Genomic DNA, 25,677 nt, shown 5'->3' with positions numbered 1-25,677 from the left:
TTCACCCAAAACCCCGACCCCTCCCTGACTGTGAGGGCCCTGGGGTTCTCCTCTGTCTCTTATAGAGGCGGAAACCTCCCTTTTAGTGATTCCCTGACATTGCAAGTCACCAGAAGCCAACTCGGCTCTGACCTCGCTGCTTCCTGAGGTTTCCTGCCTGCGTCAGGAAGTTTCATTTCTCATTTCCTTCTATGGCTGCGTATTTCAGAAACATGTATTAGTCAGGGTTCTCTAGAGGGGCAGAACTAACAGGATAGATGTATATATAAAGGGGAGTTTATTAAGGAGTATTGATCCACACGATCACAAGGTGAGGTCCCACAATAGACTGTCTGTAAGCTGAGGAGCAAGGAAGCTAGTCCGAGTACCAAAACCTCAGAAGCAGAGAAGCCGACAGTGCAGCCCTTCAGTCTGTGGTCAAAGGCCCTGCATGGGAAGGTCAGGGATTGGCAGAGTAGGAGACGGACCTGGCTGGGCTGGGGGTGAGAGCAATGCAGGGTCCGTCCTGTACAGCCCACTCCCTCCCCCAGGCCCTGCTGTGCTGGGGAAGGGAGGGTTGTAAGGAGGACACAGCCCCAGATGGAGACACTAAGACAGGCCCCTCGTGTCAGATGAGGAGACCCAGAGCAGGAAGCGGGTGTCCACCTGGTGGGGCAGCAGGAGGACAGCTGGGGAAAACACAAGGTCCCAGGTTCCCCTCCCAGACCTGCTTCTTCCAGGCTGGGGGACCTGGGGCAGGCGATTCCCCCCTCTGAGCCTCAGTTTGTGCATCTGCAAAATGGGTTGGGGGGTTGGCAATCCCATGTCGCACGACTGCTGTGAGGGTTGGAGCTCATGAAGACCCAGCACGCGCCTGCACACAGTAGGTGCTCACATCAGCAATGTCATCCTCATTCCCGACGTCATCACGCGCAAGGTCTGGGAAGATACCTGGGAGTTGTAACCAGGGTCTCAGTGGCCTTTGTCCTGCCGCTCGTCCTCCTCCTCCAATGTCGGCGTCAGAGAAAACACAGGACATTGGGTGAGCAGGGAATGGGGGAACCTGTGCGCCCACCGAGGGTGGGATCAGGGCACCAACCAAAGGGGAACCAAACACACAAGAAAGTCAGCTTAGAAAAACAGCTCCAGAAAGTCCCAGCTGAAAAATCTAGAAAGAAGAGAATAGTATTTTTTTGGTGGAGACGGGATTTCGATGTGTCGGCTGGGCTGGTCTCCAGCTCCTAACCGCGAGTGATCCGCCAGCCTCAGCCTCCCGAGGTGCCGGGATTGCAGACGGAGTCTCGTTAACTCAGTGCTCAATGGCGCCCAGGCTGGAGTGCAGTGGCGTGATCTCGGCTCGCTACAACCACCTCCCAGCCGCCTGCCTTGGCCTCCCTAAGTGCCGAGATTGCAGCCTCTGCCTGGCAGCCACCCCGTCTGGGAAGTGAGGAGCGTCTCCGCCTGACTGCCCATCGTCTGGGATGTGAGGAGCCCCTCTGCCTGGCTGCCCAGTCTGGAAAGTGAGGAGCGTCTCTGCCCGGCCGCCATCCCATCTAGGAAGTGAGGAGCGCCTCTTCCCGGCCGCCATCACATCTGGGAAGTGAGGAGCGTCTCTGCCCGGCCGCCCATCGTCTGAGATGTGGGGAGCACCTCTGCCCTGCCGCCCCGACTGGGATGTGAGGAGTGTCTCTGCCCGGCCGCCCTGTCTGAGAAGTGAGGAGACCCTCTGCCTGGCAACCGCCCCGTCTGAGAAGTGAGGAGCCCCTCCGCCCGGCAGCCACCCCGTCTGAGAAGTGAGGAGCGTCCTCCCTCCTCGTCTGGGAGGGAGGTGGGGGGGTCAGCCCCCTGCCCGGCCAGCCGCCCCGTCCGGGAGGTGAGGGGCACCTCTGCCCGGCCGCCCCTACCGGGAAGTGAGGAGCCCCTCTGCCCGGCCAGCTGCCTCGTCCAGGAGGGAGGTGGGGGGGTCAGCCCCCCGCCTGGCCAGCCGCCCCGTCCGGGAGGCGAGGGGTGCCTCTGCCCGGCCGCCCCTACTGGGAAGTGAGGAGCCCCTCTGCCCGGCCAGCCGCCCCGTCCGGGAGGGAGGTGGGGGGGTCAGCCCCCCTCCCGGCCAGCCGCCCCATCCGGGAGGGAGGTGGGGGGTCAGCCCCCCGCCCGGCCAGCCGCCCTGTCCGGGAGGGAGGTGGGGGGATCAACCCCCTGCCCGGCCAGCCGCCCTGTCCAGGAGGTGAGGGGGGCGCCTCTGCCCGGCCGCCCCTACTGGGAAGTGAGGAGCCCCTCTGCCCGGCCGGCCGCTCTGTCTGGGAGGGAGGTGGGGGGGTCAGCCCCCGGCCCGGCCAGCCGCCCCGTCCGGGAGGGAGGTGGGGGGGTTAGCCCCCCGCCTGGCCAGCCGCCCCATCCGGGAGGTGAGGGGCGCCTCTGCCCGGCCGCCCCTTCTGGGAAGTGAGGAGCCCCTCTGCCCGGCCAGCCGCCCCGTCCGGGAGGGAGGTGGGGGGTCAGCCCCCCGCCTGGCCAGCCGCCCCATCCGGGAGGGAGGTGGGGGGGTCAGCCCCCCGCCCGGCCAGCCGCCCCGTCCGGGAGGGAGGTGGGGGGTCAGCCCCCTGCCCGGCCAGCCGCCCCGTCCGGGAGGGAGGTGGGGGGGTCAGCCCCCCGCCCGGCCAGCCGCCCCGTCCGGGAGGGAGGTGGGGGGATCGGCCCCCCGCCCGGCCAGCCGCCCTGTCCGGGAGGTGAGGGGCGCCTCTGCCCGGCCGCCCCTACCGGGAAGTGAGGAGCCCCTCTGCCCGGCCAGCCGCCCCCTCCGGGAGGGAGGTGGGGGGGTCAGCCCCCCGCCGGGCCAGCCGCCCCGTCGGGGAAGTGAGGGGCGCCTCTGCCCGGCCGCCCCTACTGGGAAGTGAGGAGCCCCTCTGCCCGGCCAGCCGCCCTGTCCGGGAGGGAGGTGGGGGGTCAGCCCCCCGCCCGGCCAGCCGCCCCGTCCGGGAGGGAGGTGGGGGGGGTCAGCCCCCCGCCCGGCCAGCCGCCCCGTCCGGGAGGTGAGGGGCGCTTCTGCCCGGCCGCCCCTACTGGGAAGTGAGGAGCTCCTCTGCCCGGCCACCACCCCATCTGGGAGGTGTACTCAACAGCTCATTGAGAACGGGCCATGAAGACAATGGCGGTTTTGTGGAATAGAAAGGGGGGAAAGGTGGGGAAAAGATTGAGAAATCGGATGGTTGCTGTGTCTGTGTAGAAAGAGGTAGACATGGGAGACTTTTCATTTTGTTCTGTACTAAGAAAAATTCTTCTGCCTTGGGATCCTGTTGATCTGTGACCTTACCCCCAACCCTGTGCTCTCTGAAACATGTGCTGTATCCACTCAGGGTTGAATGGATTAAGGGCGGTGCAAGATGTGCTTTGTTAAACAGATGCTTGAAGGCAGCATGTTCGTTAAGAGTCATCACCACTCCTTAATCTCAAGTACCCAGGGACACAAACACTGCGGAAGGCCGCAGGGTCCTCTGCCTAGGAAAACCAGAGAACTTTGTTCACTTGTTTATCTGCTGACCTTCCCTCCACTATTGTCCTGTGACCCTGCCAAATCCCCCTCTGCGAGAAACACCCAAGAATGATCAATAAAAAAGAAAAAAAAAAAAAAAAAAAAGAAGAGAATAAATGAGAGCGTACGTGCAAGTAATTTATTCTTTGAGCTTTTTATTTTATTTTATTTGAGACGTGATCTGGCTCTGTCACCCAGGCTGGAGTGCAGTGGTGTGATCTCGGCTCGCTGCAACCTCCACCTCCCAAGATCCTCAATGATCCTCCTATCTCAGCCTTCTGAGTAGCTGGGACTACAGGCCCCTATCACCACGCCAGGCTAATTATTTTTTTGTGGGGGAGAGATGGGGGTCTCACTATGTTGCCCAGGCTGGTCTCAAACTCCTGAGTTCAAGCAATCCACCAGCCTCAGCCTTCCAAAGTGCTGGAATTATAGGCATGAGCCATTGGGCCCAACGTCTTCGGGCCTTTTTAAGTGTATCCAGTATTTAAAACATCTATGCCTGTAATCGCAGCACTTTGGAAGGCTGAGGCAGGTGGATTGCTTGAGCCCAGGAGTTTGAGAGGACTCTGGGCAATGTGGTGAGACCCCATCTCTACAAAAAAAATTTAAAATGCAAATAAGCCAGGTTTGGTGGTGTGCACCCGTGGTCCCAGCTACTCAAGACGCTGAGGCAGGAGGATCAGTTGACCCTATGAGGTCAAGGCTGCAGTGAGCTGGGATTGCACCACTGTGCTCCAGCCTGGGCGACAGAGCGAGACCTTGTCTCAAAAATATATATATATATATATGTATGTATATATATGGGTGTGTTTTCAAGTTTCATTTTTTCCCCTAAAGTCGCATGTACAGGGTGGGTGGTTCTAAGGTTCCCAGGGCTGAGACTTTGTCCTTCTTCACCCAGCCCAGAGAGAGGCTGATTTCCAACACCCTGCAGGGGCCGTGGGTCCAGAGCCCAAGAACAGGGGCCTGCTGAGGAGGTAATTCTGCTCAAAGACCCCAGACTCCCACACTCCCCCACACCACACTCTCGTGCCCTCCCCCAGGTCCAGCCCAGCTGCTGACATCCAAGAAGAAAACCTCAGTGAGTAAGAGGAAGAGGGGGTGCACCTGGGGTGCAGATGGGGACCCTGCAGTTTCACTAGTAACAGGAAGGGGCTGGGAAGGGGCTGGGGCTCAGGGGAACATGGTTCACTTCATACTGTGGAACCTCGGGGACATCACACCCGCTCCCTAGATCTCAGCAGTCCCACTGGGAACAGGACAGGGGGAGGTGGTACTGAGAGGTCCCAGGGAAACTTGCCAGGAGACGAACCCCTTGCTTTGCCCCAGCAGACCCTGCTGCGAAGGACACACAGCCCAGGACAGGGTGGAGCTGGACAGTCAGTGTGAGAAACACGCTCACCCATGAAAAACCAAAGAATGCACTCAGAGGCACGAACGACAGCCAAAGTGGGACTTTTTTTTTTTTTTTTTTTTTTTTTGAGATGGAGTCTTGCTCTGTCGCCCAGGCTGGAGTGCAGTGGCGCGATCTCTGCTCACTGCAAGCCCCGCCTCCTGGGTTCACGCCATTCTCCCGCCTCAGCCTCCCGAGTAGCTGGGACTACAGGCACCCGCCACCACACCCGGCTAATTTTTTGTATTTTTAGTAGAGACGGTTTTCACCTTGTTAGCCAGGATGGTCTCGATCTCCTGACCTCGTGATCTGCCCGCCTTGACCTCCCAAAGTGCTGGGATTACAGGCGTGAGCCACCATGTCCCGCCTGAAAGTGAGACTTTTAACAGGGTCTTGCAAAATTGGATGTCTGCTAGGTAGGCATACGCGGGGCAGTCACAGCAGGTAATTTATCTCTTAGCACTCAAGTATCCCTTCCCCAGTTCCTCACTGGTCGAGTACTATGAGGTTACAATCTTCCCAGACTTCGCCTGAGTTTCATTATCCCCCTTATAAGGTTATACCCCCTCCCCTTCCCCGCTTAAGTTGGATTTCCCAATAACAAAATTTTTTTCCCTTTTATGGGCTGACCGCCTCCTCCCCCACAACCCCCCGCCATTCTGTTCACTTATTGTGATTTGCTAGGAGCATGAGCCGTGCGGTTTGTTACATCCGCAGACTGGCTGCCAATACTTAGATATCATGCCTTGAAAATGGACCCTTTAAAATGTGTTCTCACAAATTCCCTCCTCTTTTTTATTTACTTCCTTTGGTCTCATTTTCATTTGAACCCTTCTGGTGCTTGAATCGCTTTAGAAGTTGTTTACTTTCTTTTTTTCTTTTTCTTTTTTTTTTTTTTTTTTTTTGAGACAGAGTCTTGCTGTGTGGCCCAGGCTGGAGTGCAGTTGTGCCATCTCAGCTCACTGCAATGTCCGCCTCATGGGTTCCAGCGATTCTCCTGCCTCAGCCTCCCGAGTAGCTGGGATTACAGGCTCCCACGACCATGCCCAGCTAACTGTTTTGTATTTTTAGGAGAGATGGGGTTTCACCATATTGGCCACGCTGGTCTCAAACTCCTGACCTCAGGTGATCCACCCACCTCGGCCTCCCAAAGTGCTGGGATTACAGGCATGAGCTACCACGCCCGGTCAAATTTTTCACTTTATGGCTACATAGTAGGTGTATATATTTATTAAATTACTTTTCGATGGTATTAATTCAATTTACTATTTTTCACCTTCACGATGTCTGTCTAATGCATTTCAACAATTGTCTGTGTTTTCCTCACGTATCTTGGTTGTCATTCCTGTGGGGCGGCTCCTCCCACGCACCTGGCCTTTCATAAAGGGTTTCTCCCACGGCTGTCCAGGCATCAGCCTGATGAAGGGGATTGTTGCCGCTGCTCCTGCCCCACTCCCCCAAACTTAGTGTCAGCTCAAGATTCTGCCCAGCAGGGATGGGACCAACGCCAGCCTCACACTCACCTGTGGGGCAGACACCCATGTCTGACCACCGTGGGTTGAATCTGTTTCTCACACACAGGGGAGGGGCTGAGCACTGACCGTGGCCTCCAGTGAGTGAGGAGAGACCCCCCCAGCGCCTGTCCACACACACAGGGGAGGGGGAGCCACAGCTTCCAGCCTCACCCAGAGCCCTGACCCCTCCCTGCCTGGGAGGACCTGGGGTTCCTCTTCTGTCCCGCACGGAGGTGGGAGCCTCCTCCTCCCTAATGACCCTGGGTGGTCCCAGACACCTGTGGCCACTCAGCATTGAACTCTGCTCATGGAAGGGGATGCGTCTCAATGTGAGGAACTGTTCTTCCTCTTTCTCTGCCTGTGGCTGTGATGATCTGCATATTTCAGACGTATCACAAGGAGAATTTCATGGCATTTGGAGCCGATGTGGGCTCTTGAGTGGGGGCGTCAATCATCCTCCTCGACTGTGGAGCCCAACACCGGGATCCTCTCCCGTCCCCACCCTCCTGTCTGAACTGGTCTGGAAATTCACCATGGCTGAGCCTCCCATGTCCTGGGCACCACTGACCCCACAGCCACTGTGATGAGTGGGGTTCATGACAGCAGGCTCAGAGGTGACATTCATGTCCAAAGTCACATAAACCCTAGATGATAATCAGGAATTAAATACAAATCAGCTCACCTTCCCCAGAATCAGATTATAGATTACAATGAAATATTATATATATATATATATATATATATATTTCTCTTTATCCACTCTATTTCTCCTTTTTAGACAGGATCTTGCTCTGTCGCCCAGGCTGGAAGGCCAAGGGATGATCATACCTCCCTGCAGCCTCCAACTCCCAGGCCCAAGTGATCCTCCCACCTCAGCCTCCTGAGTAGCTGGGACAACAGGCATGAGCCTCCATGCCCAGCTCACTTTTTTCTTTTCTGTAGAGAAAGGGTCAAAGTATGTTGTCCAGGACTGTCTGAAGCTCCTGGCCTCAAGCCCACCTCCTGCCGCAGCCTCCTGAAATGCTGGGATTCCAGGCATGAGCCACCACGGTAGACCCTGCATTTCTCCTCTGTGCTCACTGCCACACGCAGCTCAGCCTGGGCTGCACAGCCAGGAGTCAGGTGCGTCTCTGCTGATCTGAGTCTGCCTGCAGCGTGGACCTGGGTCTTCCCTGAAGCACCTCCGGGGCTGGAGAGACGACCGCCATGGTAAGGACCCCGTAATGCTGAGCTGATGGACGGGCTGAAGGAGGGAGGGAGACCCCATGGGGAGGCTCTGAGAGGGAGGAGGAGCCCACAGTCACCCTCGCCTGAAAGGGGCTGACTCTGGAAGGAACCAGGTCTATTTGCTGCTGTGTCCCGGCTCTCGGTAAGATGAAGACAGATCAGGCAGACAGTGGCCAGGGAGCAGGGAGACCCCATTTCTCTCTGAAATGTCTGCAGAGAGCCTGGTGCCTGCCCCCACTTCAGCCCTGGGGAACTGAGAGCCAGGCTCCTGGGGAGGGCAGTTCCCCTTCCTGTGGGCTGAGGATGAGACAACCCCATGACAAGAAGGACCCAGCCTCGGAGCAGCCACACCTTGTGTGTCTCTCTGTCCTGCCAGCACCGAGGGCTCATCCATCTGCAGAGCCCGGGGTCACCGGGAGGAGACGCCATGACCCCAGCCCTCACAGCCCTGCTCTGCCTCGGTGAGATTTCAAGATGGGGAGGGGGAGATCTGAGTCTTGGGGGGACCCCATCCCACACATAAGCCCTGGTCCATCAGGAGACCTCAAAAGCTCAGGAGGCACCAGGGTGGGGACCTGCTCAGGCTTCAGGGCAAATGCCTCACAGGGAACTCTCTTCCAGGGCTGAGTCTGGGCCCCAGGACCCACGTGCAGGCAGGTGAGTCTGTCCCCAGCTGTCCCAGGTCCCTCCTCCTCACTAGGGACAAGGGCCACACATGGGCAGCTGGGGGAAGAGAGAGCAGTTCTGGGTGACTAATGGCGATGACGAGAGGGTCCAGGGGCTGGGAGCTGGGATCTGAGTATGGGGACGTCTTGGGATCCAGCCTGATTTCCTTCCAGGGCCCCTCCCCAAACCCACCCTCTGGGCTGAGCCAGGATCTGTGATCAGCTGGAGAAGCCCCGTGACCATCTGGTGTCAGGGGAGCCTGGAGGCCCAGGAGTACCGTCTGTATAAAGAGGGAAGCCGAGAACCACGCGACACACAGAACCCAATGGAGCCCAAGAACAAGGCCAGATTCTCCATCCCATCCATGACAGAGCACCACGCAGGGAGATACCGCTGTTACTATCGCAGCCCTGCAGGCTGGTCAGAGCCCAGCGACCCCCTGGAGCTGGTGGTGACAGGTGAGAGGACACTCTGGGGTCCCAGCCCCAGGCTCTGCCCTCAGGAAGGGGGTCGGCTCTCAGGGGTGTCTCCCTCTCACAGCCCAGCCCTGGGGATGATGTGGGAGGTGGGAGCCCCATTTAACACGGTGCCTCCTTCTCTCCTAGGATTCTACAGCAAACCCACCCTCTCAGCCCTGCCCAGCCCTGTGGTGGCCTCAGGAGGGAACGTGACCCTCCGATGTGGCTCACAGAAGGGATATGACCATTTTGTTCTGATGAAGGAAGGAGAACACCAGCTCCCCCAGACCCTGGACTCACAGCACCTCCACAGTGGGGGGTTCCAGGCCCTGTTCCCTGTGGGCCCCGTGACCCCCAGCCACAGGTGGACGTTCACATGCTATGGATCCTACAGGAACACCCCCCAGGTGTGGTCCCACCCCAGTGACCCCCTGGAGATTCTGCCCTCAGGTGAGGGAGCCACGGCCTTCTCTAACACACTTTCGGGGCAGCTGACAGGTTGTGGGGAGTTTGGCTCGTGACTGAATCTGGAAAGGACCCAGAGTGATGTGTTGATGGACGGGCTGAAGGCGTGAGGGAGACCCCATGGGGAGGCTCTGACATGGGAGGAGGAGCCCTCAGCCACCCTCAGCTGGAAGGGGAGGACTCAGGAAGGCATCGGTGTGTTTGCTGTGAAGTCCCAGCTCTCAGGGAGAGGAAGAAAGATCAGGCACAGTGGCCAGGGCTAGGGAGACCCCACTCCTCTGAAATGACTCCAAGACAGCCCCGGGTGAGAAGGAGGCCCTGGAGTCAGAGATTCAGAGTGTGACAGACAGTGAGACCTGCAGGGCCAGGACGGGAGAAGGAAGGGGCATGGGAGGAACCAGCCCCTCGGAGTCTCGACTCTTCTTTCCCTCCAGGCGTGTCTAGGAAGCCCTCCCTCCTGACCCTGCAGGGCCCTGTCCTGGCCCCTGGGGAGAGCCTGACCCTCCAGTGTGGCTCTGATGTCGGCTACGACAGATTCACTCTGTACAAGGAGGGGGAACGTGACTTCCTCCAGCTCCCTGGCCCACAGCCCCAGGCTGGGCTCTCCCAGGCCAACTTCACCCTGGGCCCTGTGAGCCGCTCCCATGGGGGCCAGTACAGATGCTACGGTGCACACAACCTCTCTTCCGAGTGGTCGGCCCCCAGCGACCCCCTGAACATCCTGATCGCAGGTGAGGAGCCCAGCAGGTTCAGTCAGGGACCCAGGCTCCGCACAGGCCCTGCCGGGGGAGCTCAGGTGGTGATGGCCGGGATGAGGGGTGGGGGTCCCAAGGGAGGGAGAGACAGAGAGAGACAGGGGATGGGCAGGGAGGGGGAGACTCAGAGAAAACAGAGACAGAGACACTGAGGGTCCCAGAGGGAGACCTGGGGAGGTGTCAGCTCAGAGCAAGGTGGGGCACCCCCTCACCCATCCTTCTTCTCTCCAGGACAGTTCTATGACAGAGTCTCCCTCTCGGTGCAGCCGGACCCCACGGTGGCCTCAGGAGAGAACGTGACCCTGCTGTGTCAGTCACAGGGGCAGTTCGACACTTTCCTTCTGACCAAAGAGGGGGCAGCCCATCCCCCGCTGCGTCTGAGATCAAAGTACCAATCTCAAAAGTACCAGGCTGAATTCCCCATGAATCCTGTGACCTCAGCCCACGCGGGGACCTACAGGTGCTACGGCTCATACAGCTCCAACCCTCACCTGCTGTCTTTCCCCAGTGACCCCCTGAAACTCATGGTCTCAGGTGAGGGCCCCGACCCCGTCCTCTCTGAGCTCAAAGGCTCAGCTCAGGCCCAGGCCCCAGGAGATCTCAGCTGGGATGGACTGAGGGAGGCTGTGAGGGAGGCTTAGCCAGAGGGCACCCAGCCCTCAGAGGGGAGGAGGCCAACAGGGGTTCTCCTAGGCATGGCCACCCGTTCTCCCCTGCCTGGCATGCAGAAGGCACCAGGTGGGCAGAGAAATGGTTCCAGGGAATCCACTGGGCGGAAGCAGGAGAGTGGGAGTGGAAGGGTGCACTCCATGGACGGCCCCCGCCCCTCACCCGCCTCCCGTGCTCCTTCCAGGACCCTCTGGAGGCTCCAGCCTCCCACCCACAGGGCCGCCCTCCACACCTGGTGAGTCACTGAGGCCTCGTGGGGAGCGCGGCCTCCCCCAGGGCAGTCTGAGTCTCCCAAAGGATCCCACTCCCCTCCCCTCAAGGACGGGCTTGTGTCCCAGGGGCTCTGAGGCTGGGCTGGTGAAGAGTGGGGGGTTCAAGGCAGAGAGAGATGTTGGGGCCCAGCCAGGAGGAGGAGCCGGGCTGATGTGGGGAGCAAGGTAGCCCCAGGCTTCACCTCCCTGTCCTGACCCAGGAGGTCCTGAGGACCAGCCCCTCAACCCCCCAGGGTCAGGCCAGTGACTCCCTGGAGCTCGTGGTCTCAGGTGAGGGCCCTGACCCTGTCCTCTCTGAGCTCAAAGGCTCAGCTCAGGCTCTGCACCCAGGAGAGCTCTGGGACACTAGAAAAGAGGGGAGTGAAGGCGGAGAATCCAGCCCATGGGAGGGAGGAAATGACTCAGGAGCAACGTTGAAATTCATAGAACACAGGAAAACTGAAATAGTTTCATGAGGAGACTGGAGGGAGCCCTGCTGCAGGAGAGGGAGGGTTTATTGAAGAACTCCGTAAAAGCCACGTCATGAGGCCTGGAAGAATAAGAACACAGAGCCCAGGGGAGAGGCTGGCTCAGGGCTCTCCCCTTCTGTTTTGATTCTCAGGAGGAGCTGAGACCCTCACCCCATCACAAAACAAGTCAGACCGCAAGACTGATGAGTGAGGAGATGCTCTCAGTTATGGGGCGGGCACAGAGGGTCAGGTTCTGTCAATGGGGGATAGGGGGTGCCCTGGGTTGGGCATCCAGGGGTCCTGGGTGAAGTTGATCTGCGCTGACCTCTGTGACCTCTTTGCCCACCATCCCCAGCCTCACACGCCAAGGATTACACAGTGGAGAATCTCATCCGCATGGGCATGGCAGGCTTGGTCCTGGTGGTCCTCGGGATTCTGTTATTTGAGGCTCAGCACAGCCAGAGAAGCCCCCAAGATGCAGCCAGGAGGTGAACAGCAGAGAGGACAATGCACCCTTCAGCGTGGTGGAGCCTCAGGGACAGCTCTGATGATCCCAGGAGGCTCTGGAGGACAATCTAGGACCTCTAGAGGGGGGTGAGATTTCAGGCCACACACTGTGGAAGGTAATCATGTCGGATCACAAATTTTGGGTCTCCACCTTACTTCCAATCTATGTTGTGAATGCCCAGTTGAGACCCACGGAAAAGAGCTCATGGGTGAGTGTGAAGTGCTTCTCTGCCTTAAGTTCCCAGAGATCCTTGCCTCTTGGAGGCCAGCAAACACTAACTCTTGAGGAATTCATGACAATATCATCTGATTCCTCCTTCCCAGCTTGTATGGCAGTCTCCCACCCTCATGTGTTCAATCTGATGATCCCAGGAGGTTCTGGAACAAAATCTACAGCCTGTGCTTTCTGGACTATCTGTCGATCATTCCTGAAGAGAGGGATCAATGTTGAGGTATTCATTTCGCATGATGAAAATGACAATATCAAATGTCAGAGGTAGTAGGGCTCACGTAGAAATCCAATACATCCATGGTAGGACTGCAAATTACTTGAATCAATTTGGGGAAAATATCAGAAGTACCCAGTGAAAAAGAAGAAACATGGCCGGGCGCGGTGGCTCATGCCTGTAATCCCAGCACTTTGGGAGGCTGAGGCGGGCGAACACGAGCTCAGGAATTCGAGTCCAGCTTGGCCAACATAGTGAAACCCCATCTCTACTAAAAATACAAAACATTAGCTGGGCGTGGTGGCAGGTGCCTGTAATTTCAGCTACTCAAGAGGCTGAGGCAGGAGAATTGCTTGAACCTGGGAGACGGAAGCAAGTTGGCGCCAGTTGGTGCAGTGAGCCAAGATGGCGCCATTGCACTCCAGCCCAGGTGACAGTGTGAGACTTCACCTAAAAAAAAAAAAGAAAAAAAAAAAGAAGAGACACACAGCTATGAACACAAAGCACAGAACCTAGAGGAAAATGTGTTCATATGGTGAGGTTTCATTCACAACAACATGGACAGGACTGCTGCTCATATTACACAACAGCCATAAAACCCAAAAATACATCTAAAACAAAGGAAACATATGTGGTTCAATTCTACCAAGGGATACTACAAGGCCGTGCAGAGGCACAGACAAAATCTACAAAGAGCAATGCAAACCAACAAAGAGCAATGCAAACCAACCTTCAATCATGATGTTGAGTAAAGAAACAAGAGTATAAAAAGAAGGCATGCACAGCTATTTCAGCACATGAAGCTCAAAAAGAGGCAGCATTTATTTTCTAGGGAGGCAGACTCAAAATAGACCCCATAAATAAAGGAAATAGATTATGTAATCCAAAATAGTGGTTGCACATCAGGAAATACTGGAGGGTTCTGTTCAACATGGAAACTCCAAGGGCCACTGGACACGGGCACTGGAATGCTGACTTTCATTTGGTGACCCTCAATCCACTTCGAGTTATTGGTAAATCACATAATTTTAATTTGATACGGAATAATCATACATGTTTCTTGGGAGCATGTGGTAATCTGATTCATCCATGCAATGTGTAACGATCCAATAAAGGTTCCCAGGACATCCATCACCCTGAACATTTGTTATTATGATTATTATTTTGAGACAGAGTCTTGCACTGTTGCCCAGCTGGCGTGCAGTGGCAGGATCTTGGCTCACTGCAAACTCTGCCTCCCGGGCTCAAGCAGTTTTCCTGTCTCAGCCTCCTGAGTAGCTAGGATTACAGGCATGCACCACCAAGCCTGGCTAATTTTTGTATTTTTATTACAGATGGGGTTTCACCATGTTCCTCTGGCTGGTCTCAAACTCCTGACCTAAGGTGATCCACCAGCATCGGCTTTCCATAGTGCTGGGATTACAGGTGTGAGCCACTATGCCTGGCCAACTTTTATAATTTCTATGCTGGGAACATTCCAAATCATTTCTCGCTCACGTGGAAAATACAATAATTTGTTGCTAACTATGGTCACCCCACTGAGCTCTCAGGCCCTGGAACTTACTCCTTCTCTCTACCTGTATTTCTGCACCCGTCCACCAACCTCTCTCCATCCCTGTCCTCCAACCTCTCTCCATCCCTGTCCTCCACACTCCCTTGCCAGCCTCTGTTGACCACCATTCTACTCTCTGCCATCACGAGGCCCACTTTTGTAACTCCCGCGTGAGTGAGAACATGCAATGTTCCTCTTTCTGGGCCTGGCTTATTTCACTGAACATAATGTCCTCCAGATTCATCTGTGTTGCTGAACATGGTACAATTTCCTTCTTTTTATGCCTGAATATTATTTCATTGTGTATACAGACCACATGTTCCTTATCCATTCATTCACTGATGGACATAGGTTGATTCCATATCTTGGCTATTGTGAATACTGCTGCAATAAACATGGCAATGCAGACACCTCTTTGATATACTGATTTTCTTTCTTTTGGAAATATACCCAACTGTGCGATTACTGGATGGTGTGGTTGTTCTACTTTCAGTTTCTTGAGGAACCTCCATGCTGTTTTCCATATTGGCTGCACCAACTTGCGTTCCCACCAAGGTAGAAGGGTTTCTTTTCTCCATATCCTTGACAGCATCTATTAATTTCTGTCTTAGAGATAACAGCCATTTTAACCAGGGAATAGCATATCTCTGTTTTTGTACCTATCTATCTTTATTTGTCATGCCATTTAGGGAGCTGAGATTGAAGTGTGGTGGTGAATGCCACAGGCTGCACTGGCCACTAAATGGCAAACCAGGTGGTTCTTGACCTGTCAGAGCAATGATCTCACAGGTTGACTTTGTGTTTCATTCACAACATGACACCCACCTGCCTGATCAACCTCACCTGAGTCCAGGCAGACAATGAGCCACTTACCCAGGTAAGAATGGGCCTCAGAAGAGGAAACACCTTGTCCAGTACTTCATGGCATGCACTTGACATTTTTAAGTGGCCATATAACTTTCTGATTTCATTATGTTGAAACCACCAGAACTGGGATGAAGGACACCAACATGGCCTTGGGGTTATTTCAGACATGAGGTTCAACCCAATCAGGTGGTGGTTTAGGATGATCACACAGGGCTTGGTTATTCCAGAGATGAGGTTCCACCCAATCAGGTGGTGGTTTAGGGATCACACAGGGCTTGGTTATTTCAGAGATGAGGTTCAACCCAAACAGGTGGTGTTTTAGGGATCACACAGGACTTGGTTCCACATGTGACAATACTCCATGTGCCTTGTCACCTCCTGGACTCCTCTGAAGTGGAAATCAGAGAAAGGCATATCTGTGCAGCTGCTGCTCATTCCGGATTCCATTCCTAGATGGGAACTTACATGATGCTTGACCCTGAAGAACAGAACTGGCTGAAAAAGAATTCAGCAAGGAAATCCCATTTATAATAGCCACAAACAATAAAAGACCTGCTAATAAATTTAACTGACATGGTAAAAACCTCTACAAATAAAATTATGAAGCTCTGATTAAAAAAATTAAAGAGGACATGAAAAAACTGGAAAGATACCTCATGTTCATACATTCAAAGAATAAATATTTACTAAAAGGACCATCGTACCCAAAGCAATCTACAGATTCATTGTAATTCCTGTCAACATATAAGTGTCATTCCTCACTGAAATATTAAAAAATTCTAAAATTCATATACAGCCATAAGATACCCAAAATAGCCAACACAATGTAGAGAAAAAAAGAACAAAGCTGGAGACATCACACTACCTCACTTCAAAATACACTACAAAGCTATAGTAACCAAAACAGCAAAGCACTGGCTGAAAAACAAACACATAGACAATGGAACAGAGTGAAGAACCTAGAAATAAATCCACAAATTGACAGCCAAGTAATTATCAACAAACATGCCAAGAACATATATTGGGAAAAGGACAGTTGCTTCAATAAATGCTTCTGGCATAACTGGATATCCATATGCAGAAAAACAAAACTCAACCTCTGTCTCTCACGATATACAAAATCTACTCAAGACGGAATAAGACCTAAAGTAAGACCTGAAACTATGAAACCATAGAAGAAAACACAGAGGAAACGCTTCAAGACATTGGTCTAAGCAAACATTCTATCAATAAAACCAAAAAGCATAGGAAACAAATACAAAAATAGACAAATGGGTATATCAAACTAAAAAGCTTCTGCAGAGCTCAGGAAACAACCAACAGTGTCATGACCTACAGAGGCAGGGAGAAACATTTGTTACCTATTCCTCTAACAAGGGTTTGATCATCAGAATATATGAGGAACTCAAACAGCTCAGAGCCTTTGATGGAGAAATGAAGAGAAGGTGCTGCTACGTAGAGAAATAAGGAAGTCAGAAGGAGGAAGTTTGGGAGGAACAAACCCCACTTTCCAGGTACTGGGAGGTTCTGCTTCTCTCTCTGACTCAGTTAACTGTCTTAAACACACCTCCTTCCGTCTCCTTCCCCCACGGAGTCATTGCTCCTGTGATGGCCCTATTGGTTCCTCTTGTCAACCAAGTCACAGAATGGAAGAGCTTTCATTTCCTCAGCATCTTCCTCTTCACACACGATGAACAAATCCATACCATTCTAACCCAGAGCGCTTCTTATCAATGTCTCCTGTCCAACACTACAGTCCAAGCTTAGCTGGTTTCCTCAGCTTAACACTTCATGGATTGTGGCAGCATAACTCCAATCCCTGCCTCTATCTCTGTGCTGGTTTCCCATTAACACTGCAGAAGTCCCCATTCTGTGCGATAAGACACAGTGACACACGAGACACCCACTCCAGCCTGGCCCCTGGAGGATTTGAATTGAGACTGGAACTCTGCAGAGTGGCCCAGGAACGTGGTTTCACACATCCTTCTGTAGGAAATCCATAACCACTACTGCAGCATCTGAGATGCATAACCAGCTTCTCAGGGTGTAGGGGATGCAGGCTGCTCCCTGCAGTGGCAGATCCTGTGGCAACTCTATGGAGATCTTATGAAGAACCTATGGAGGTCCTGTGAAGATCCTACGGAGATGCTATGGAGGTCCTATGGAGATTCCATGAAGATCCCATGCAGGTCCCGTGGAGGTCCTATGGTGGCCCTGTGAAGATGCTATGGAGAACCTATGGAGGTCCTATGACAGTCCTATGGAGATCCTATGGAGGTGCCATGGAGGTCCTATTGAGATTCTATGGAGGTCCTGTGGAGAACCTATGGAGGTCCTGTGGCGGTCCCATGGAGATTCTATACAGGTCTTGCTGATCCTATGGAGATTCTAACACTTTTCCATGCATAAGGTTAGGAAATAGACGTGGGGTTTCAGGATAGGAAGTCTAAGGCCAGCACTATGTTTTCTGAGGAAACTCAAAGTAAATAGTTTCATGTTCCAGAAGAAGCCCCAATTTTTTTTTTGAGGTGGAGTCTCGCTCTGTCGCCCAGGCTGGAGTGCAGTGGCGCCATCTCGGCTCACTGCAAGCTCCGCCTCCTGGTTTCATGCCATTCTCCTGCTTCAGCCTCCCAAGTAGCTGGGACTACAGGTGCTCGCCACCACGCCTGGCTAATTTTTTTTTGTATTTTTTTAGTAGAGACGGGGTTTCACCGTGTTAGCCAGGATGGTCTCGATTTCCTGACCTCGTGATCCACCAGCCTCGGCCTCCCAAAGTGCTGGGATTACAGGCGTGAGACACCACGCCCAGACAAGAAGCCCAAATCTTATATGGCTGTTAGGGACACATAAGCACCTTCTTCACAAACGATGAACAAACTTCACACACTTCTTCACACACTTCTTCCTCAGTAAGGCACACAGACATGGGCAGAAAGAAAGCCGGTCAAGGAAAACAAAGCCTATGACTGGCAGCCAGCCAGGCAGACACACATACAACACAGACACACACACACACACACACACACACACACACACACAGAGTCAGGATCCTACAGATAAAACTGAGATGAAGACAGACACCAGCAGACATGCAGAGTACTCCTCAGTACAAAGAAAAAGAATACTTTGTTCCTGCCCTGTACATAGTATAAGCATGTCTTGTGCACTACAATCAAAAACTTTCTCTCCAGATGTCTACAAGAAACCTTCTCTCTCAGCCCAGCTGTGCCCCCTAGTGAGTAAGGTTGGAGAGCACATGACCCTGTTCTGCAGCTCTGGAAGCTCATTTGACCTGTGCCTTCTAACCAGGAAGGGGAGGCCCCTGGACACCGGCTCACTGGGGTGCAGAGACCGAGTGGGGCATTCAGGCCAGCTTCCCTCTGGGTCTTGGGGCTGGTGATGGGACCTCTAGAGGCTGCAGCTCTCTGTTGATGGCTCTGCCTGTGAGTGCTCAGTCCTGAGTGACCCACTGCACCTGTTATGGGGGGAGCCCATGCCTGCTGCATGCCCTGCGAAACAGTAAATCATGGAGCCATGTCTAAGGGATAGTCTGCTGGAGACATGGGGATGTTAGGGATCCTGGATGCCCAAGACCATGGGAACCCACCTCCTGCATCAGCATGACCCGGATGTGAGACATGGAGTCAAAGGAGATCATTTTGGAGCTTTAAGACTGGACTGCCCCGCTGGATTTGGGGCTAGCATGGGCCCTGTAGGCCCTTTGTTTTGGCCAAATTCTCCCATTTGGAACAGCTGTATTTACCCAATACCTGTACCTCTATTGTATCTAGGAAGTAAGTATCTTGCTTTGGGTTTTACAGGCTCATAGGCAGAAGGGACGTGCTGTGTCTTGCAATTCACCTGCCTCAGCCTCCCAAAGTGCTGGGATTACAGGTGGGAGCCACCGAGCCCCGCCTTGATAGTCACATTTTGATTATGCATCCGCCAATTGCTAAACATTGGGGTCGTTTTCACTATTTACCTATTATGAAAAGTGACAAAAAACACACATTTTATATGATTCCAATTATATGAAATGTCCAGAGTATGCAAATCCATAGAAACAGAAGGTGTATTCCTGATTCTTAAGCTGAGGGATGAGGAGAATTTGGACAATGATTCAGGGGCTTTCTTTCTCAGGTCATGGAAATAATCTGGAATTAGATACAGGTAGTGATTGCACCAAAAAACACTGATTTCTACACCTTAAAATAGTGCGAAATCTATCCTGTAAGTAAATAAATAAACACATACTTAATCTATATCCAGGTCTCTGCCCAGACTTTGGGAAGCTGGAGAGTTTCGCCACAGCCCTAACAGAGAGCAAAACTCAGATCAGCTCCATCGTGGAAGCTTCTCCTGAGACCATCAGAAACCTGAGCTCTAGGAGCAGCTGAGTAACCTGAATGCCAAGGAGGCGGGCGTGTCATGACTGGTTCCACAGAGACAGAACCCACAAGGGTGGGAGGCTGCTGTACACACTCAGAGGGGGATATCAGCTAACAGTGAATGCGGGAGCCAATGTTTTCTGGTTCTCCAGAGACCGAGATACACCTGGGGACCTAAGAGGGGCGCCGTGCACTCACCCACAGGTTCGTTCCCGTGGGTCTCAACTGAGCATTCACAAGACTGACTGGGAGCAAGGTGGAGACCCCACATTAGTGATCAGACAGAAAGAGCTTCCACTGTGCATGGCCTGAAATCTCATTTCCCATCCAGGTGTTTCTCTCACATGGAGGAAAAAACATAAGCCATGGGAAGAGTCTCAGATAATTCTGTCCACCTCAGATCCCAGGTAATGACTCATTGTGGCCGGAAGAAGGTGGATCATAAAATCCCTCTACCCTAGGAGGAGTGCAGAGAACAATCCTGGACCCTGATCCTAGACAAATACCATTAGAGATATGCAAATTGGGAATAGGGACAGAAAACCCGTCCCCACCAAACAAACCGACCCAAAAGAATGCAGTTGCCATGAGGAGCGGGGACAGAAACATGGAGACAGCCCCACCCTCAAGGCCCAGGCACACAGAAACTGCCAGAGACTGAGGCTGGAGGAGGACAGGAGAAATGTCTGCTCTCGACCAGGAGCCTCTCCTGAGAAGCTAGCAGGAGCGCCTACAGCTGGGGTTAGGGGACCAAAGGATCCACTGATGACTTGGTTAATGCCGTGAGCTTCAGCCAGCTCTGTTTCAGCAGCCCCAGTGCATGCTGGAGGGGCCCATGAGTGTCGTGGCCATGGAGCAAGAAAAAAAGGACATGCTGCCAGGCGCAGTGACTCATGCCTGTATTCCCAGCACTTTGGGAGGCTGAGTTGGGCAGATTATCTGAGGTCAGGAGTTCAAGACCAGCCTGGCCAATATGGCGAAACCCCGTCCCTACTGAAAATACAAAAACTAGCCAGGTGTGGTGGAAGGTGCCTGTAATCCCAGCTACTTGGGAGGCTGAGGCAGGAGAATCAGGGGACAGAGGTTGCAGTGAGCCGAGATCGCGCCACTGCACTCCAGCCTGGGCGACAGAGTGAGACTCCGTCTCTAAATAAAATAAAAGTCAGGAAAAAGGACATGCATGGAACCAACACCAGCGACTCCCTCTTACCAAGGAACAAGCAGCCACCACTGTCGCTGAGAGTCTCACCTGTAACCAGCAGAGCGTTCTGGATGTGATGCCTTTGAGGGGACCAGCGAGTCATCTGGTGGCCGCTTGACGACATGGCGCGCATTCCACCAGGAGGGGGCAGCAAATCCTCCTGACCGGGATGGATGCTGGCGCTCAGATGGGTTCTGCTGGGCTCACTGTGGCTCTCCACCAGGAATCAGAGGCTCCCCCCTGTTTAAATGGAGCATCTCATGACTTAATCTCAGATCGAGGGACCTGCACGCCCATGAAATCAGTGGGGCAATGAGAACAGGGCCACGTGATATCCTGGGGGTGACCTGAGATAGGATGCGTGCCATGTAGTGGTTGGGTGCTGCTGGGGCTGACAGAGCATCGGAATGGCCTCTTACAGTAGATGCAAGAAACAGTTTGTGGATGAGACTCTGCACTTCAGGTGCTCTCTGATGGTGTAACAGACATAGATATAAAACAGAGATATAGATAGCTGTAGACAATATACATATTCATATGAATGAACACTAAATGATGCTATGTCTTTTCCTTCTAATATTTTTGTTCTTATTTTTCTATAATGGGCTCTGCAAATGAAAATGGTATGTCTTTTCAGAGGTAGAACACACGGGCTGGGAAAGGAAAGGAGCGTGTCATCAACAGCCCCCATCACCACCCCTCCAGGTGACCCACTGGGCAGATAAGCATGTCCTGGGCCTGCACTTTTAGGTGATTTGGGGTTAGACGATCTGCCTGGTGGGAAATTACTACCAGGGAAGAAAATAAGGGTTACCCTACGCCAAAAATGATCACTTTGCCCTTTTCTTTTTTTTTTTTTTTTTTTTGGCTAACTTTAGGATATCTATTTTGTAAAAAATTAGTTGCTTTTTATACAACTTTACAAAGTTTTTAATGTTTCTTTGGCATTGGAATATAATGGAATTTTACAACTATATAAAAAAGTTACGTTTGCCTAAGAAACAGTATTTACCGTGTGTACATAGTTGACTGACAAAATTCTCTACCATCCAGCACCCTAATTAATTGATGAAATAAGCTATTTAATATTACAAGATTCCCCAAAAGAGAGGAGGAGAAAGATACACACACACACACACACACACACACACACACACACACACCCCCTCCTTGGCTCAGAACACAGTATCACGGCCCTATCTGCTGGCAACCTGCAATTACCAAATACAATTCAGTGATTTAAAAAGAAAAACTTTCGGTGATGAAACACTACTTATAAGTCCCACTGAAGTACTGTTTTAGTTTAACTATACATAAGAAATTATTTAACCTTCTGCTATTCCAAATATATTTAATCCTCATGTGTTAAGATAAGGCTGCCTCCCCCCAAAACTAACTGCATTTTATCTCTGAAATTAAACAGAAAAACAAACAAAAAACAAAAACCCAGTGCTGATGGCAAACGTACAGCCAATTCACTTCTTCGTTCTTCGCGAAGACTGAAATCAGTTTCCAGCACCATGAAGAGCTAGAAATTCACCTGTTTTCAAAGACTTGTTTGTACACTATGCAGCAGCTTTGTTGTCTTTCTTTCAGAAGGCAGTACTATCACTTCAGACTATTTAGGGGCCAAAGGCCGTGCTTTTCCTATATTCAAAATCTGCAAACTCCCGACCCCTGGAACCTCCTCTGAATCCACCTCGAAATCCTCAAGGGGTGGTCAAGGTACCACCTGTGCCACCACCACGCCCTCTGCCACCACGGAAACCAAGACCTCCTCTGCCTCTGTATCCCCCACGGCCACGGTTTGGACAAAGTGGGATTCCAAATATTTCAGCATTTAATCTTCTTCCTTCAGCCCAGGTTGGTCTCCGTTCTCTATTGTCATCACCAGAAATATTATCAAAGGAGGATTTAGTTTAGTCATAATAGCAATTAGGTCCAAGTGCATCTTCTTCATCAGCATGTCCTTCACTGCTTTGAGTATCAACTCCTGAGTCTCCTTTATCTTCACTATTTATAAGCTTCTCCTGTTTCTCAAGTTTATCTTCTTTTAATTTAAGTTTATTATGAAACTCTCTGCCCATCTCTTCCTTGTTGAATTGTGCATTTGCACTTTCAAAGTCTTTCTCAAATTTCATTGGCTCATCTCGCCGAATACCAAATCTTCCCCTGCCACGCTGAAGACTCCCACGCCCTCTCCTTGGCGCTGAAGGAGCACCTGGAGCTGCTTGTCTCTTGTTGCATTTCTGAGTTGCTCATTTTCTGGCCTTGGAACGTTGTGCGCTTCAGCTCACCTCTGCTCCTGATTCTCTATTGCTTTTTGGCTGGTAGATGGCAAAGGCCTGGTTGGTACAGGACTCCTTCTACCAACAGGTGCTGGAGCAGGTAAGTGGGCCCAGGGGGTCTGCACTCCTTGTTCCATGGTTGGGCTTCTTCTCAAAGGGTCGAACTGCGCGCTTGAACGACCCTGAGATAATTGTGTTTTTAGAGATCTTGTATCCTGTGTAAAGGCAGAACCAACCGCACTACGTTGGGGCAAGGTACCACTGTTTGATATTTCTGTTCCAAAGGAGGTCAAAGAGCTTCCAGCAACAGCAACAGCACCAAACTGCTGCCCCACTAAGGAACCTGGACTGAACTGGCTGGATGTGGCCATCCTGCCGAAAGGCCCAGAAGAACCCATGGACTGGAATGAAGAAGTCGATGAGCCTGGTGAGAACTGAACGATAGCTGGGTCTTGAGGCAAAGAACACCGTGGTTTTGGTGGCTCGCAGACAGTGAGGTCTTTCACGTCACTCCCACGGAATTTAATGTATTCAAAGACTCCATCTCGAGGCGGTATTGGACCATCTGTCGGTCTGCCTTCTGGACCAAAGGATCGAACTTTGGCGAGGGCTGCGGTGAAGTGTTCGGTGTCGACGGTGCAGAGGATGCCCTCGTGGCGGATCTCCGCCTCGGACAGGAGGCTGATGCTTGCTGATGTCAAAGGTGCCGCCGCCCCGCCCGGCCCGCCCCCCCGGCCCCGCCCCGGCCGCCCCCCCCGGCCCCGCCCCGGCCGCCCCCCCCGGCCCCGCCCCGGCCGCCCCCCCCGGCCCCGCCCCGGCCGCGCCCCCCGGCCCCGCCCCGGCCGCCCCCCCCGGCCCCGCCCCGGCCGCCCCCCCGCCCCGCCCCGGCCCCGCCCCCCGCCCCGCCCCGCACGCCCCCCCGCACGCCCCGCACGCCCCCCCCGCACGCCCGCACGCCCCCCCCCGCACGCCCCGCACGCCCCGCACGCCCGCTCCTCCTTCACTTCAGACCCAACATGGCGGCGGCGCCGGCTCCGCGACCCTCCCCCAGCCTCCCGCTCTCAAGCCCTTTTGCCCTTTTCTTTTTTCGGCTCACTGCAACCTCTGCTTCCCGGATTCAAGTGATTCTCCTGCCTCAACCTCCAGAGCAGCTGGGATTACAGGCATGTGCCAGGATGCCCGACTAATTTTTTTTTTTTGTCTGAGGAGAGACAAGGTTTCGCCATGTTGGCCAGGCCGGTCTCAAGTGATCCACCCGCCTCGGCCTCCCTAAATGCTGAGATTGCAGGCGTGCGCCACCGCGCCCGGCGTTGGTGCCCTATTCTTTTTATTTTCCTTATCACAGTAGAACAGCACGTAGGGAGAATTATGGGCAGCGTAGATCACTCACTGGGCACTGATGGAGGCTCCACAGAGAACACAACCATGATGGGTGTTGTGGGTTGCATTTTAACCCCAGAAGGTCATGTTGGAGCCTTAACCCCCGTACCAGTGAGTGTGAACTCATGCAGAAACAGGGTCTTTAGAGATGTGATTAGAGGCTGGGCGCGGTGGCTCACGCCTGTAGTCCCAGCACTTTGGGAGGCCGAGGTGGGTGGATCACGAGGTCAGGAGATCGAGACCATCCTGGCTAACACGGTGAAACCCCGTCTCTACTAAAAAAATACAAAAAAAAATTAGCAGGGCGTGGTGGCAGGTGCCTGTAGTCCCAGCTACTCGGGAGGCTGAGGCAAGAGAATGGCTTGAACCTGGGAGGCGGAGGTTGCAGGGAGCCGAGATTTCACCACTACACTCCAGCCTGGGCGACAGAGCGAGATTCTGTCTCAAAAAAAAGAAAAAAGATGTGATTAGATAAATAAAGATGCAGTCATGCTGCATGAGGACAGGATCTGAATCTAATATCATTCACGTCCTAGTGAGACAAGGACAAGACAAGACGCACAGGGAAGACTGCCATGTGGAGACGGATTTATATTTACCATCAAAGTTGAATCATTAGGGGCCGTTATACATTCAGATATGTTTCTGTTCTCTTCTCATATTAGAACTCCTAGAATAGTAAATATAAATAAATATATTGGCCGGGCACGGTGGCTCATGCCTGCAATCCTAGCAGTTTGGGAGGCTGAGGCGGGCGGATGACTTGAGGCCAGGATTTCGAGACTCACATGGTCAACATGGCAAAACCTCGTCTCTACTGAAAATACAAAAATTAGCTAGGCATGGTGGCGTGTGCCTGTAATCCTAGCTACTCAGGAGGCTGAGGCGGGAGACTCGCTTGAACCCGAAGGTGGAGATTGCAGTGAGCCGAGATCGTGCCACTGCACTTCAGCCTGGCGACAGAGCAAGACTTCGTTTCAAAAAAAAAAAAAGATAGATATTTCCGATCAATATGTTTTCATAAATAAGTATTCCTGGCCTCACACAGTGGCTCACACCAGTAATCCCAACACTTTGGAAGCCTAAGGTGGGCAGATCCCGTGAGCCCAGGAGTTTGAGACCAGCCTGGGCAACATAGCGAAAACTCGTCTCTACAAACAATACGTGTTAAAAAAAATTTAGCCGGGCAAGGTGGCATGATCCTGTAGTCCCAGCTACTCAGGAAATAGTTGCGGGAGAATCACCTAGGCCTGGGGAGGTCGAGGCTGCAGTGAGCTGGGATAATGCCATTGTACTTCAGATGGAGCAACAGAGAGAGAACTTGTTTCAAAAAGAAATATATAAAGAAATATGTATTCCCACTTTGTTGCTATATGTATATTCCAGAACTGTTTCTATACAAATGTACATAATATATAAACAATCAAAACACCATATATGCGCATCAGATTGAACACTTGTGCCATTCAACTCTCACAAATATTTTATTCACTAAATCTATCAAAGTCTGATCAATATTTCTTCAAATCCTCCATTGTGTCTCAATTGATGCTTTGTAAATTTTTAAGGATGTCATTGGTTGAGTGAAAGTGTATAACTTTCTCTTCTTTGCAGATTGTTGATTTAAAAGTATGAAATAAGGCCGGGCGCGGTGGCTCACGCCTGTAATCCC

General features: G+C 52.8%; 1 protein-coding gene and 1 pseudogene across 1 annotated transcript; one reads left to right on the top strand and one right to left on the bottom strand.

Moving 5' to 3' along the window:
• The first annotated feature begins 7,979 nt into the window (after positions 1 to 7,979).
• On the top strand, positions 7,980 to 15,425 carry LILRA6 (leukocyte immunoglobulin like receptor A6). Its single transcript, XM_034946462.3, is given in 9 exon segments — positions 7,980 to 8,103; positions 8,264 to 8,299; positions 8,482 to 8,766; positions 8,914 to 9,216; positions 9,666 to 9,962; positions 10,218 to 10,520; positions 10,840 to 10,890; positions 11,732 to 11,839; positions 11,842 to 15,425. Coding segments are annotated over 9 exon segments (1,500 nt in total). The 5' UTR covers positions 7,980 to 8,069; the 3' UTR covers positions 11,925 to 15,425.
• Positions 15,426 to 20,337: 4,912 nt separating this feature from the next.
• LOC103783593 (protein LSM14 homolog A-like) lies at positions 20,338 to 23,362 on the bottom strand (annotated as a pseudogene).
• Positions 23,363 to 25,677: the final 2,315 nt, after the last annotated feature.

The sequence above is a fragment of the Pan paniscus genome, chromosome 20, assembly GCF_029289425.2.
Source record: "Pan paniscus chromosome 20, NHGRI_mPanPan1-v2.0_pri, whole genome shotgun sequence".
Lineage (NCBI taxonomy): Eukaryota > Metazoa > Chordata > Mammalia > Primates > Hominidae > Pan > Pan paniscus.
The sequence above is the reverse complement of the archived record's forward strand: the minus strand, read 5'-3'. Positions and strand labels throughout refer to the sequence as shown.